Source organism: Schistocerca gregaria, chromosome 3, assembly GCF_023897955.1.
Source record: "Schistocerca gregaria isolate iqSchGreg1 chromosome 3, iqSchGreg1.2, whole genome shotgun sequence".
Classification (NCBI taxonomy): domain Eukaryota; kingdom Metazoa; phylum Arthropoda; class Insecta; order Orthoptera; family Acrididae; genus Schistocerca; species Schistocerca gregaria.
In genome coordinates, this window is record NC_064922.1 from 694,159,269 (window position 1) to 694,174,242 (window position 14,974).

The following is a 14,974-nucleotide window of genomic DNA, read 5'->3' on the forward strand; positions in this document are numbered from 1 at the left end:
TTATGCATAAAGAAGGCTTTACGTATTGAAAGGGAATGGTTGTTGTGGAATATGATGTTGTAGTGCTGATGCGCAGGAGCAAGAAATTGAGAATAGTTTGTGTGGGTGAGAACTAGAGGGGATTTAGAGTATAGTGTCGATAGGGATGAAGACTGAGTGAACCTGGCTGTTTGAGCAAATAACTTGGGAGTTCATATGGAAGATGGAACAGGCAGTAAGGGAGATTTGTTCGAGAGTGTTGTAACCTCCCCCTCATTTATCGACCTTAATGACAGTGAAAAATTAAACCATGTGCACCTAATGGAAATTTGGGAAAAGCAATCGTCACCGAAGCTAATTTGTCAGTAAAGAGGGAGGAAAGGGTTACATACAAATGAAAGGATAAATGCAAATTAAATTGGAGGAAATTAATTTTGAGAAAAGGGTAAAATTAATAAAGAAAGTAAATGTGCGGTCGTTACGTTAACAATTAATTGACGTTAATTAGATATTTGAGATTTGGGGAAAATTACGGTCGCCAGTCCTATGGACAACTACTATAATAACTGAAAATGAAAGATTAATGCATATAAAATTAGCACTAAAAGCATGGCAACTGAAGATTGACACGTGTTGTGTGAAAACTGAATGTTTGTCAGTAGTAATAAATTTCGCTACACTCTGACTTAATTTAGCAAAAGAATTAATAAAACGGTAAAATTGAAAGTGAATTTAGTGACTGAAATTTCTTTCTGAAGCACTACGAAATTCAATAAAATAAGGTTCTTCTTGGGCTACCTCAACAATCATTTCAAAAGCTACTTGAATCTACGCAATTTAGAAATAAGAGGTTTAACTTTGAACTTGAATTAAATGATTCTGAACAATTAACAATAGTAAAATTTAGTACGTACCAAGCTGAGCTGCAGTCACAGGTAAGCTAAAAAATGGTAACAAAACTCGCACTCTTAATTTGTGCTTGTGTAATCTAAATATTATAGCCAGCTATGAATACTTTAACTGAACTTTGAAATTAAAGCAGTGAAATGGAATAATATTACTTTAATGCTGGCGTATGAATTTCAACGACACTCGAGTTCATTTAGGAAGAGGATGGGACCATGCTTGGTAATGCAATTGGGTCAATGAGCAACAAAGGTTCATACTAAGTTGCTGTATTTTGCTAATGGAATAGTTTGAAAAGCTGAGGTCTGCCGTACAGTTCTAAAACTTTACTTGCTTTCAGTCTTCCTTGTTGGCTGATTGAAGGTTTGAAGTCGTCGATCGAGGATGTGGCGACAGTCACTCATTGTCGGCTGTCGCTGTTGCAAAAGCTGGATGTTGGCCCGCCTTCTTCTCGACACTGTCACCAGGCGAAATGGGCTCTTGATGTGCGCCAGCTAATGCTTCCCGTCCGCGACACCGTGTCAGAAAATATCATAGCAAGTCGAGCGCAATTACATGCTGCCAAACCCCAAATGCGCTGCAACTCGCGGAAGCGTCACACAACACACCACACGACCTATCGATGTAATCGTTAGATAGCCTAGTTTTCCCTAGGCAAGACCCAGCGTAAAATACAAATAATATTTACAAAACAAACCAATTATACATCGATGTAAATGCATATATATACACTCCTGGAAATTGAAATAAGAACACCGTGAATTCATTGTTCCAGGAAGGGGAAACTTTATTGACACATTCCTGGGGTCAGATACATCACATGATCACACTGACAGAACCACAGGCACATAGACACAGGCAACAGAGCATGCACAATGTCGGCACTAGTACAGTGTATATCCACCTTTCGCAGCAATGCAGGCTGCTATTCTCCCATGGAGACGATCGTAGAGATGCTGGATGTAGTCGTGTGGAACGGCTTGCCATGCCATTTCCACCTGGCGTCTCAGTTGGACCAGCGTTCGTGCTGGACGTGCAGACCGAGTGAGACGACGCTTCATCCAGTCCCAAACATGCTCATTGGGGGACAGATTCGGAGATCTTGCTGGCCAGGGTAGTTGACTTACACCTTCTAGAGCACGTTGGGTGGCACGGGATACATGCGGATGTGCATTGTCCTGTTGGAACAGCAAGTTCCCTTGCCGGTCTAGGAATGGTAGAACGATGGGTTCGATGACGGTTTGGATGTACCGTGCACTATTCAGTGTCTCCTCGACGATCACCAGAGGTGTACGGCCAGTGTAGGAGATCGCTCCCCACACCATGATGCCGGGCGTTGGCCCTGTGTGCTTCGGTCGTATGCAGTCCTGATTGTGGCGCTCACCTGCACGGCGCCAAACACGCATACGACCATCATTGGCACCAAGGCAGAAGCGACTCTCATCGCTGAATACGACAAGTCTACATTCGTCCCTCCATTCACGCCTGTCGCGACACCACTGGAGGCGGGCTGCACGATGTTGGGGCGTGAGCGGAAGACGGCCTAACGGTGTGCGGGACCGTAGCCCAGCTTCATGGAGACGGTTGCGAATGGTCCTCGCCGATACCCCAGGAGCAACAGTGTCCCTAATTTGCTGGGAAGTGGCGGTGCGGTCCCCTACGGCACTGCGTAGGATCCTACGGTCTTGGCGTGCATCCGTGTGTTGCTGCGGTCCGGTCCCAGGTCGACGGGCATGTGCACCTTCCGCCAACCACTGGCGACAACATCGATGTACTGTGGAGACCTCACGCCCCACGTGTTGAGCAATTCGGCGGTACGTCCACCCGGCCTCCCGCATGCCCACTATACGCCCTCGCTCAAAGTCCGTCAACTGCACATACGGTTCACGTCCACGCTGTCGCGGCATGCTACCAGTGTTAAAGACTGCGATGGAGCTCCGTATGCCACGGCAAACTGGCTGACACTGACGGCGGCGGTGCACAAATGCTGCGCAGCTAGCGCCATTCGACGGCCAACACCGCGGTTCCTGGTGTGTCCGCTGTGCCGTGCGTGTGATCATTGCTTGTACAGCCCTCTCGCAGTGTCCGGAGCAAGTATGGTGCGTCTGACACACCGGTGTCAATGTGTTCTTTTTTCCATTTCCAGGAGTATATAATTACAATATATAAAGACCCATAAATGTCATATCTTCAGGTAACAAAATAAGGAAAAAAATTATAGTACAATAGATGGCAATAGGAGGATATGCATTTTCAGCGTTACAGGGTGTCGTTTTTGAAATTGATTTATACTTTGGAGGATGATCATAATTAATACTATTAATTCTTCAGCAAAGGGAGGTTTTTCTCCAGGGAATTTTAGTGATTCATGAGGTTATCAATAGGGCAGATTGCGACAGTGCGTTCAGTAGTGGTAGGCTGGGGGCTTGGCTTTGCATTTCATGGAATAGATGGATTGGGAGTTGTTTCAGGTAGGAAATAAAGTCTTAAGAAAATTAGCAGCCTTACAAACTGGACGATTGAGTGGTTTTTACGTTCGACCTTGAGGTGATCACTGTAAAAGAGACACTTTTGGGGTTGGAGGTGGGATCTGGAATATTACATCTTATTTTGGCAGTGTTATATCAGGACTTCCTCTTTAAACAGATGACATGTGGTGGAGGCAGATTGAGTAAAAACATGAGTTAAGGGGGCCAAGGTCACTATTGATCTGGAGGATTTTTCAGACCTCTAAATCAAGATAGAATTACGCTTCCTCGTTTGTTACCTCAAGGCTGACTTTTGTGACTACTACAATGACGGTGCAAGGATGGTGAGGGAGCGGTGTTGTGGTGGGAGGTGCTAAGGAGGCTTTGGGAGCAAAGGTTATGTAGTGATTTTGGAGAGTGGGTTGGTATAAATGTTAGTTTAGGGGCTTCAGTAAGATGTGGTACTTGTCTGGGATGATTTGTTGGATTTGTAAGTTTGAGAGGTATTTTATGATTTCGAGGGCGAGGGATTTGGGTAATAGAAATTGTAGGAGAAAGGATATTGTGTCCATGTTTACAGTGTTGTCCAGTTGTGTTTCAGGTTTCCTGGGTGTGGGACTGGGAGCATCATCCGTCTTTCGGCGTTTAGTGCTCCTTTAGTGGCTGTTGGATGGAAGGATGGATGTGGGATGGGGATGGCGTAATATTGCGCCGTTTAGCGTTAACTGTGATTTGTGCTGAACCTTCAGCATGACTTGCATTGGTTAGTACAGTGTGGCTTGTGAAAGGGATGTTCGTGATATCATCTGCTGCTGTTGTTGCTCAGCAGGTTGTTCTCGATGTGAAAATCGTAGAAGCGTCGGCTGTTGAATCTTGGCTGAAAGAGTATAAAGAGGTGTGGGAAGGGAGAGAGGTGCATGTGTGTCAGTAATGATGGTGGAACATATTGTGAGCAAAGCAGGACAAACTTAGGGTGATGCATGAAATAATGTGCTCCTCATGGTGGCAGTGCGAATAGGAAATGGAGAAGTAAAAGTGACTGACGTGGTTGACTGATCCATGGTGGCCAATGGCAATGAGCGGCATTGAGTGGTGTGTAAACAGCAACTAAAGTGGCGACTAGGGTGATGGTGACGTAGAGTGATCGATGTGGTGATGAGTCAGTGGTTAGGGACAAAACGTCTTCGACGTTGGCAGGGGTGACAGCAGTAATGTCTGGGGTGAAGGTGGTGGCAGAGGCGGAGGCAAAGGCGGCGGAGATGACTATAGTGGTAGAACTCAACAGGAGGGCGGCTATGTTGACGATACCCAAGGCGAAAACGGTAAACCCAGGGGGTTCTTCGACGACAACGAGAGCCAAACATACAGAAAAATGAAGACAAAATATACCAGACATTGTATATGATACATACTACTTATCTGTTTGTGAATCATAGGAGAGAGCTCCTATCTGTCTGAACAGTACAGGTGGTGGGAGAAGTGCAGCTATCAAATTATTACCAGTGAGCAGAACGTGCTCTAGCCACTGTAGTCAATAGCCGCTGGGTATAAGGGATTCCAGCTCTTGGATAAGCAAGCAAGACATTAAAATCCCAAATCAACACAAAAACTGTCTCAAGATTACATAAGAACAGAAAATAATGTTGTAGCTTTTAAAACAATGGATTACTCAAGAAATGTCATTTATTTTTTGAATAATGAAAACTAACAAGGACAGCACTTTGATATTAAAATCATTGTAAAACGCCAATGGTCATACGTGATGGCTGAGGCGCCAACTTCCTGTAGGTTTGCATAGCAGAGACAATGCCGCACCACAGCAAGCCGTAGGGAAGGTAGGGTATTTGTGTTAGCAGTCTTCCATGGGGAACCCATTCACGGCTTGGAGGTTCCTATCTATCTAGTCTGTCTAGTAATATCAAAACACTCACTTTAAAATAGGCCATCGAAACTATTAAAACAACTATTCCGATCGAACTCATATTGCTGTTTGTTATTTTATGTTTATGCTGGGATTATCAATAAAATGTACATCTTCGTATTTGTCTCAATAATTTTATAAGTGTCACCACAGCCTTAGGCCATTTTCTGTTTCTTTCTTCAAATAGCACCTGCTTGCACCTGCTTGCAAAAACAAGTGTAGATGTGAGACTCCTACTGGTTTTATACACCAAAATTCATGCTTTAACCAGCCTGTTAGTACTGACGAGATGCACTTATTAATGATGTTGTTGTGATTAACAGGTACCAGTTATAATATAAGCATGGTAGATCCGTCACTCTTTAAGTGTTAAAATATTTCTTTATAGAACATGTATTTTTTAAAAAATATTGCAGCGGACTTACATGTGAAGCGAAAGTCATTTTTTTCTGAAACTTCCTGGCAGATTAAAACTGTGTGCCCAACCGAGACTCGAACTCGGGACCTTTGCCTTTCGCGGGCAAGTGCTCTACCATCTGAGCTACCGAAGCACGACTCACGTCCGGTACTCAAAGCTTTACTTCTGCCAGTATCCGTCTCCTACCTTCCAAACTTTACAGAAGCTCTCCTGCGAGTACCGGCCGTGAGTCGTGCTTCGGTAGCTCAGATGGTAGAGCACTTGCCCGCGAAAGGCAAAGGTCCCGAGTTCGAGTCTCGGTTGGGCACACAGTTTTAATCTGCCAGGAAGTTTCATATCAGCGCACACTCCGCTGCAGAGTGGAAATCTCATTCATTTTTTTCTGTTTGCTTACACAGACCGGGGAATTGTTATTAAGCGACCGTTACAGATTGATATGTCTCCGACATTTGACAATGTCAGGTGTTACACTGTCGAATGTTCTGAAAGTAGTGCTGCATAGGGACTACTGATTGTGGTTTTACAGAGACTTTGTGCTGACTTTGATTTTGTAGTAGGTTTGGTGTTGCTTGTGACTTCCTGATGAGCGGCGATATGCGAGTTTCTGTGTGTCTGCGGCAGGCAGCTACCTGGGCTTGAGCATTTGCCTCCCCGTGTCGGGCCTGCTGTGCGACTCTAACCTGGCCGGCGGCTGGCCGCTAGTCTTCTACGTGTTCGGCGCCATCACCGTGCTATGGTATGTGCCGTGGCTCGTGCTGGTCTACGAATCGCCCGCAGACCATCCATGGATTTCCGAAGAAGAGCGCCGCTACATCGAGGCCTCAGTCGGCACGGACAAGCTGCAGGTCGGTGCTGCGCTCTGGCCACATCTACACTACTCTCACATTAGAAAGTGTATTGATGTATTACATTAGACCGGAAAACACTGTCGTGCAACACATCCCTTTCATCGACATTAATGTCATTAAGACCTTGACGGCTTCGTCGTAAGGAACTGGAAAAATGAACAGCCTTCCCCTTCCAGTTCCCCACCTCACAATCTACACTCCTGGAAATTGAAATAAGAACACCGTGAATTCATTGTCCCAGGAAGGGGAAACTTTATTGACACATTCCTGGGGTCAGATACATCACAGGATCACACTGACAGAACCACAGGCACATAGACACAGGCAACACAGCATGCACAATGTCGGCACTAGTACAGTGTATATCCACCTTTCGCAGCAATGCAGGCTGCTATTCTCCCATGGAGACGATCGTAGAGATGCTGGATGTAGTCGTGTGGAACGGCTTGCCATGCCATTTCCACCTGGCGCCTCAGTTGGACCAGCGTTCGTGCTGGACGTGCAGACCGCGTGAGACGACGCTTCATCCAGTCCCAAACATGCTCCATGGGGAAAAGATCCGGAGATCTTGCTGGCCAGGGTAGTTGACTTACACCTTCTAGAGCACGTTGGGTGGCACGGGATACATGCGGATGTGCATTGTCCTGTTGGAACAGCAAGTTCCCTTGCCGGTCTAGGAATGGTAGAACGATGGGTTCGATGACGGTTTGGATGTACCGTGCACTATTCAGTGTCCCCTCTACGATCACCAGAGGTGTACGGCCAGTGTAGGAGATCGCTCCCCACACCATGATGCCGGGTGTTGGCCCTGTGTGCCTCGGTCGTATGCAGTCCTGATTGTGGCGCTCACCTGCACGGCGCCAAACACGCATACGACCATCATTGGCACCAAGGCAGAAGCGACTCTCATCGCTGAATACGACACGTCTCCATTCGTCCCTCCATTCACGCCTGTCGCGACACTACTGGAGGCGAGCTGCACGATGTTGGGGCGTGAGCGGAAGACGGCCTAACGGTGTGCGGGACCGTAGCCCAGCTTCATGGAGACGGTTGCGAATGGTCCTCGCCGATACCCCAGGAGCAACAGTGTCCCTAATTTGCTGGGAAGTGGCGGTGCGGTCCCCCTACGGCACTGCGTAGGATCCTACGGTCTTGGCGTGCATCTGTGCGTCGCTGCGGTCCGGTCCCAGGTCGACGGGCACGTGCACCTTCCGCCGACCACTGGCGACAACATCGATGTACTGTGGAGATCTCACGCCCCACGTGTTGAGCAATTCGGCGGTACGTCCACCCGGCCTCCCGCATGCCCACTATACGCCCTCGCTCAAAGTCCGTCAACTGCACATACGGTTCACGTCCACGCTGTCGCGGCATGCTACCAGTGTTAAAGACTGCGATGGAGCTCTTATGCCACGGCAAACTGGCTGACACTGACGGCGGCGGTGCACAAATGCTGCGCAGCTAGCGCCATTCGACGGCCAACACCGCGGTTCCTGGTGTGTCCGCTGTGCCGTGCGTGTGATCATTGCTTGTACAGCCCTCTCGCAGTGTCCGGAGCAAGTATGGTGGGTCTGACACACCGGTGTCAATGTGTTCTTTTTTCCATTTCCAGGAGTGTAGCTGTACGTACAGTATTTAATCAGCCAGAGCATTATGACCACTGACCTACCATCGATGTAAAACCGTCCAGGCGGTAGCAGCGACACCTACTTAGGAATGACTGTTAATCAGACACACGCACATTGCATTTAGTAACAGTGAGCATGCTGTCCGTGTGTAGAACGGCGAAGGCGCGCAACCTGTCTGAGTCTGACCGAGGGCAGATTGTGATGGCCCAGAAGCTCGGCAGGAGCATTTAGGAAGCTGCACGATTTTCTGGGTGTTCGAGGAATGTTGTAGGGACTGTCTTCAACACGTGGGGAAGCCAAAATGAAACCACGTCCAGGTGTCCTTGTGTTGGGCAGCCACCCCTCATTACAGATATAAGATGTCGTAGGCTGGGCAGACTGGTAAAACAGGACAGACGTCGCACTGTGGCGGAACTGACATCAGACTTAAATGCTGGTTAAAGTACAAGTGTGTCTGAGTACAGAGTGAACTGAACACTCCTAATGATGGGCCTCCGCAGCCGACGACCCATGTCTGTGCCAATGTTAACATCACGACATCAGCAACTGCGATTGGAATGGGCGCGTGACCATCTCCACTGTACGTCGGCGCAGTGGCAGAGAGTTGCGTGGTCTGATGAATTCCTACACCTTCTTCATCATGTCGATGGAAGGGCCGGCCGGTGTGGCCGTGCGGTTGTAGGCGCTTCAGTCTGGAACCCCGTGACCGCTACAGTCGCAGGTTCGAATCCTGCCTCAGGCATGCATGTGTGTGATGTACTTAGGTTAGTTAGGTTTAAGTAGTTCTGAGTTATAGGGGACTGATGACTACAGAAGTTAAGTCCCATAGCGATCAGAGCCATCTGAACCATTTTTTTTTTTCGATGGAAGGGAGCAAATCCGTCGTCGTCCAGGACAACATTTCCTCCACCCTACAGGACGGAGACAAGCCGGCAGCGGCTCCATTGTTTGGGGGACATTCACACGGGCATCCATGGGTCCAGTGAAGCTCTTGCGAGGCACCAAGACGGCCAAGGTGTACTATACACTGAATTCAGACACGTACACTTCTTCGTGTTTCCATAGGACCGGGGAAATTTTCAAAAATATAATGCACCATATCACAAGGCCAGGAGTGTGATACAGTGGTTAGAGAAACACACTGGCGAGTTTCAATTGGTGTGCTGGTCTCCCAGCTCGCCGTATCAGGACCCAATCTGCGATTCGACTGAACGAGGCGTTAGATCTCATCACCACTCTCTCCGGAATTAACGGGAATTAGGTATCTTGTGAGTGAAGGTGTGGTGCCGAGTCTCTTTAGCGACCTAACAAGACCTCTTTGCTCTCATGCCACGACGCGTCGCAGCTGTTATCATTGCCAATCGTGGAATAACGGCTATTAGGTAATTATTCATAATGTTCTGGCTGATCAGTGCGTATACTCTGAACACTTGCGGCCAGAAATAAGTGACAGAATATTTAGTATTGCACCACATTTTATGGTTTCTTACCGATCCATTATCGCATAGGGTGCAAGAAGAATGACTACATGAACACCTACACGTGTGCTCTGTACTTAGTCTAATCCTTTCAGTTAAGAGGTTGATTTAAAATTGGATGTTCTCCACTTAATAATGGTAGGGAAATTGGCGCCCATCTCCAAGGCTGCCAACGGTTGGTTTTCAGAATTTCCGTGACGTTTTCTCCTGAGTCAAATAAACGTGTCACCACCCGTGCTACCGTCCTTCAATAAGTTCAGTATTCCCAGTCGGTTATATTCAATAACCACTGTTAGTTGTGTCTGCTGTGGATCCTACGTAGTTGATCAGCATTCTAAGATGGGAAGCAAAGGTCTTTTCTAAGCAGGTTGTCGACTGACTGCATATTCCCAGTATCCGGTCAATGAACCGAAGTAGGCTACTTACTTCACCTATGACTGAGTCAATATGATGAATCAATTTCTTATCCACACAATGCGTGGCACCTATGTCTTTGAGTTGACAGTAGTTGTGACTCATTTATGTTGTATCTATAGGATACTAGTTGTCTGCTTTTTTTGAAGCACACAATTCCTCAATATTCGCACAGTTCTAGATTCTGAGGTCTGTCTGGATATTTGCACAACTTTTTTTTTCAAATACCTCATCGTAGATAACCACATCTTCTGCAAAAAATCAGTGATTACTATTAACATTGTCTACCAGCACATAAATATACAACACAAACTCTACGCCTAATGTAACACCTATTTCTGTAGACAGTCTTGAGCATGTGATTTTAAATTACAGGCCACCACAGGCAAATTTCCACGTTTTGACTCAAATGACCCACACTGGCTGTAAAATGCTTTTATTAAAAATTACGACCGGTTTCGCCTCAATTTAAGACACATGCTCAAGTGATAGAGATTCTTTTTAACAAGTAATGGCGGGAAGTTAACTGCCATAGACCCACTCCTCAGAATTCACGTCATGGTAGAAACACCTAACGCGGTAAAAGCGGCAGTCCGTAGTTAAACTGAAGGTGATAGCACAATCGAGCCACGAGCAGGAAGGTTGTTGAGCGTCAGTAAACAGAACAGTACTGCTATCACTTTTTAAAAGAATCTCTATCACCCGATGATGACTATTATATTGACGTGAAACAGTTTGTGAGTTTTAATAAAAATATTTTGCAGACAGTGCGGATCATTTCACTCAAAATTCTTCAGTAGTCACCTCTCTAGCCAAGCAAGAGGCTGCGTCCTCCCTGTCCAAAAATACTCAGTCCTGTAACAAACTTGGTCTGATAACCACACGATTGCACTTTTCTTAAGAAACACTGGTGTGCTACTGAATCAAACGTTCTTCAGAAGTCAAGAAGAACACCATCTACCAGGTTACCTTTATCCATGGCTTTCAGGATTTGATGTCAGTTTCGTGTGACTGTTATTTTCGGAATCGATGGCTGGCTCTGAGCACTATGGGACTCAACTGCTGTGGTCATTAGTCCCCTAGAACATAGAACTACTTAAACCTAACTAACCTAAAGACATCACACACATCCATGCCCGAGGCAGGATTCGAACCTGCAACCGTAGCAGTCGCGCGGTTCCGGACTGCGCGCCTAGAACCGCTAGACCACCGCTCGGAATCGATAATGATGTGCATAGAGGAGGTCATTTTCTTTGAGATACCTCAGTAGGTTTCAGCTAAGAGCATTTTCTAAGATTTATGGATAGACGGAAGTAACGGAGATTTGGTGGTAGTTTTGTGAATCGCTTCGGCTAGCCTTGAAGATATGTGTGACCGTTGTTTTCTTCCAACCCCTGGGCACATTTCTTTTCTTGGTTGTCATATCTATGGTATATTATAGTGAAACTGGGAGCTAGTATGGTTGCGTATTCTGCATATAACCTGACAGGCACTCTATTTGGCCCTAGAGCCTAGTTTAATTTTAGGTATTTTAACTGTGTTTCAACACCACTGGCACTATTGCATTTCGGTCATCTTTGTAGTGATGCTAGAATTAAACTAAGACGTTACCTCCGTATCTTTTTTGTAAAGAAACAATAATTCATAAGAGAGTACATCTTTTTCTTAACTGCCCTCAATTTCGGTTGCTGTGTCATCTCTGAGTTACTGGACTCTAAAATTAGTACCACTGATAGCCTTTACACGTTACCATAATTTCTTACGGTTTTGTAAGAGACACTTCTGTAACATTCCACTACTGTAGTCGTTGGAGGCTTCAGGCACTGCCAAACGCGTTTCGTCAACATGGAAGTCTATAACCGTGTCCCTTGATTTACACCTTTGGCGCAGTAATCCGTGTTGCTTTGTCATGCCCAGCAGACATACGTATGAATTCGACCTGAAAGAAAACTAAAACACATAACAGATACTGACTAAATTATTCGTTTTACCTCTTCTTCACCCACCTTCCCTATTAGTAACTAAGTGGGGTTACTTAATGTAGACTGGGTTTCCTTTGAAATGAAACAGGAATTTCTTTACATGAATTTAGTGTGACCTGTATCGGCACTATTACACTCTCTGACACATGTTTCTATATAGACGATAACGTTTTTACTGACGCTGCAGGCGCTGAGTAAACCGTTATTAGATTTTGTCCTTTTATCCTCATGAATGTTCACACAGGTTTAGCCACAACCGAATTCTCAAGGTAAACATCTCCATCTGTCACCGTTCATTCAAACTTAAGTTCATTTGCTTTATAAAATACATTTGCTTGTATTGTGTACTGAACCGGGGACAGAAACTACGGAGGGGCTTCGTCTCCGTCGTAGCCCTCAGTGGTTCACAACCCTACAACAGACTACAGCAGTGCACTCAACCCGCCACCCAGACGCCGCCCAACACCGAAACCCAGTGTTATTGTGCGATTCGGCCTACAGTGGACGACTCCCCCCCCCCCCCCCCCCTCCGGGAATGTCTTATACCAGACGAGTGTAACCCTAAATGTTCGCGTGGTAGAGTAATTATGGTGTAAGCGAACGTGGAGGCACTGTTTCAGTGTTTTCGCAGCAATCGCCGACATAGTGTAACTGAGACGGAATAACGGGGACAGTCCCGCATTCGACGAGGCAGATGGAAAACCGCCTTAAAATCCATCCACAGGCTGGCTGGCACACCGCCCGGGAAGCAGCGTGTTAGACCGCGCGGCTAGCCGGACGGGCAATAAAATACAATACTCAAATCAGTTTATATTAAGAAGTTTCTCTCGAACTTACTTAGTGTTACAACCATGTTATGATAAACAAAGTTATTAACAGTATGAACAGTAAGTCAGAAAAGAATCTGCCGCCGCACAGCTGTGCGTCTCCAATCCTCTGACTAGAAACGAAGTAGTACTAAGCACTCCATTCGCTGTACCCCTCAGAAATAGTCCGATAGGTATGAGTGCCCGATTGCGAGACAAACGGCTAAGAATAAGAGACTGCTGTAACCGAAAAAATGTCAGAACGTGTTTTACAATGAGACTTGTGTCAATTGGAAGTAGAGAAAATGTACAGTGTTGTGTTTGTGGCTGTTCGTTGATACATATAAAGAAAAGCACAAGACATAGTATTACAGCAGTTTTTACAGCATCTTTTCCAAGTTCAAACTTTTTTTCCATTTTCTTGGCGTTGGAGGCCAACCTTACCCTTGCCGGTATGGCGAGGCTATCCACTTATTCCATACTGCTCCACCTTATTCGAAACACATAACCAAATTATCTTGTTAATCTACTCAGCTTCTCATTTACTGCTAAGGTGACCTCACACACAGCAGAATAAACAATTTACTGTTGATGTCGTTTCCTGAAGCCAAAGACTGAATCTTACAAGAAACTGTGTATTATGGTTATTTACACACGGCCTTCTCAGAAAGTTCGAAAACAGTTGAAGTAAGGAACTCTATCTATCTCCTGTTTGAAAAATTAGTTTATGTATTTGGCTCTTTGTGGAAATGGACCGCACTTGAAAGACATATTGCACAGATTGATTACAGCGCAAACCGATGGTGCCCTTATAGACTTAGGTTTTACTGATATTGCTTCATTGCTATGTCAGTTTCAGTTCATCGATACTTTAATAATTCTATCATGCACAAATTTCTGATCACAGCACGAATCGTTGGTGCACTTACCGACGTAATCGTTATCTGCTTCATTGCTGTAAGAATCTTTATTCATCGATAGTTAATAACTCGATCAATCTTATTCTCGCCCGCATCTCGTGATCGTGCGGTAGCCTTCTCGCTTCCCACGCCCGGGTTCCCGGGTTCGATTCCCGGCGGGGTCAGGGATTTTCTCAGCCTCGTGATGGCTGGGTGTTGTGTGATGTCCTTAGGTTAGTTAGGTTTAAGTGATTCTAGGGTACTGATGATCATAGATGTTAAGTCCCATAGTGCTCAGAGCCAGAGCCAATTTTATTCTCGCTTGTTTCTTTCAATAAGTAGTTTTCGGGAAATAACTTCCGTCCATCCATCGTTTGAAAGCAGTTACAGCTGAGTGGACGTGTTGCATGTGTTGCAGGGACAGCGGAAGAGGCCGCCGGTGCCGTGGTGCTCCGTCATGAAGTGCCCCGGAGTGTGGGCGTGCGCCATGATGCACGTGGGCATCGGCTGGAACTTCTTCGGACAGATCACCTACCTGCCCACCTACATGGCGACCATCCTCAGGTTCCCCATCCGCAGCGTAAGTATATCTACCAAACTCATCTAAAATCCACTCCAAATTCCGTAACTATCACCTGTTTACGTATTCTGTTCGTGTATCGTTGGTACGGGAATAGCATAGCACGTCACGGGAAATTATCATGACTATACTTAATTCCTAACAGTACCTTTACTCCACACATTGTCGTGTACACGTTATTCAGGAAATTAGCCCTGCAACTCTAGCGACACCCGCATGGTGTCTTCACATGTTACTGAACTATTGCAGGTTGTAAGCTACCGATTATTGTTAGCGTGGTAATTTGTTAGCAGACCCCGCGACCTGCTCGCTTGGAGATGATATTTGATAAAGAGACAGCGGAGGGTGCAACCATGGTCCAAAATGGGAGAAATTCTGTGTTGAAGCTATTCTGAAAATACGTGGTACAAAACACAACACGTCTCACTGGGCGCTGCTGTCAGTCTGGCCACTAAAAGCGGATAGCCGACGGCCAGGTGAAAATGTGGCAGGCATCAAAGAGCACGTAACTGAGACGGCAGAGGGTTGAACTTATATTAAATATTACAAAATAAAAACGGAGGGTAGTGGTATGTTGAAAGAGCTCAAACTCCACAGCGTGGCTGTAAGTCCTGCGGCGGGGCCGGCTATTATCTAGTTATTATAGA

The 14,974-nt window shown here is 46.0% G+C and overlaps 1 protein-coding gene across 1 annotated transcript in view; it reads left to right on the plus strand.

The window, feature by feature from the left end:
* Positions 1-14,974, plus strand: part of LOC126354164 (putative inorganic phosphate cotransporter) — a 75,212-nt gene that overhangs the window by 25,157 nt on the left and 35,081 nt on the right. The window contains exons 5-6 of the mRNA XM_050003587.1: positions 6,314-6,537; positions 14,166-14,327. Of these exons, the coding sequence (XP_049859544.1) occupies positions 6,314-6,537; positions 14,166-14,327 (386 nt within the window). The remainder of the gene's footprint in view (positions 1-6,313; positions 6,538-14,165; positions 14,328-14,974) is intronic.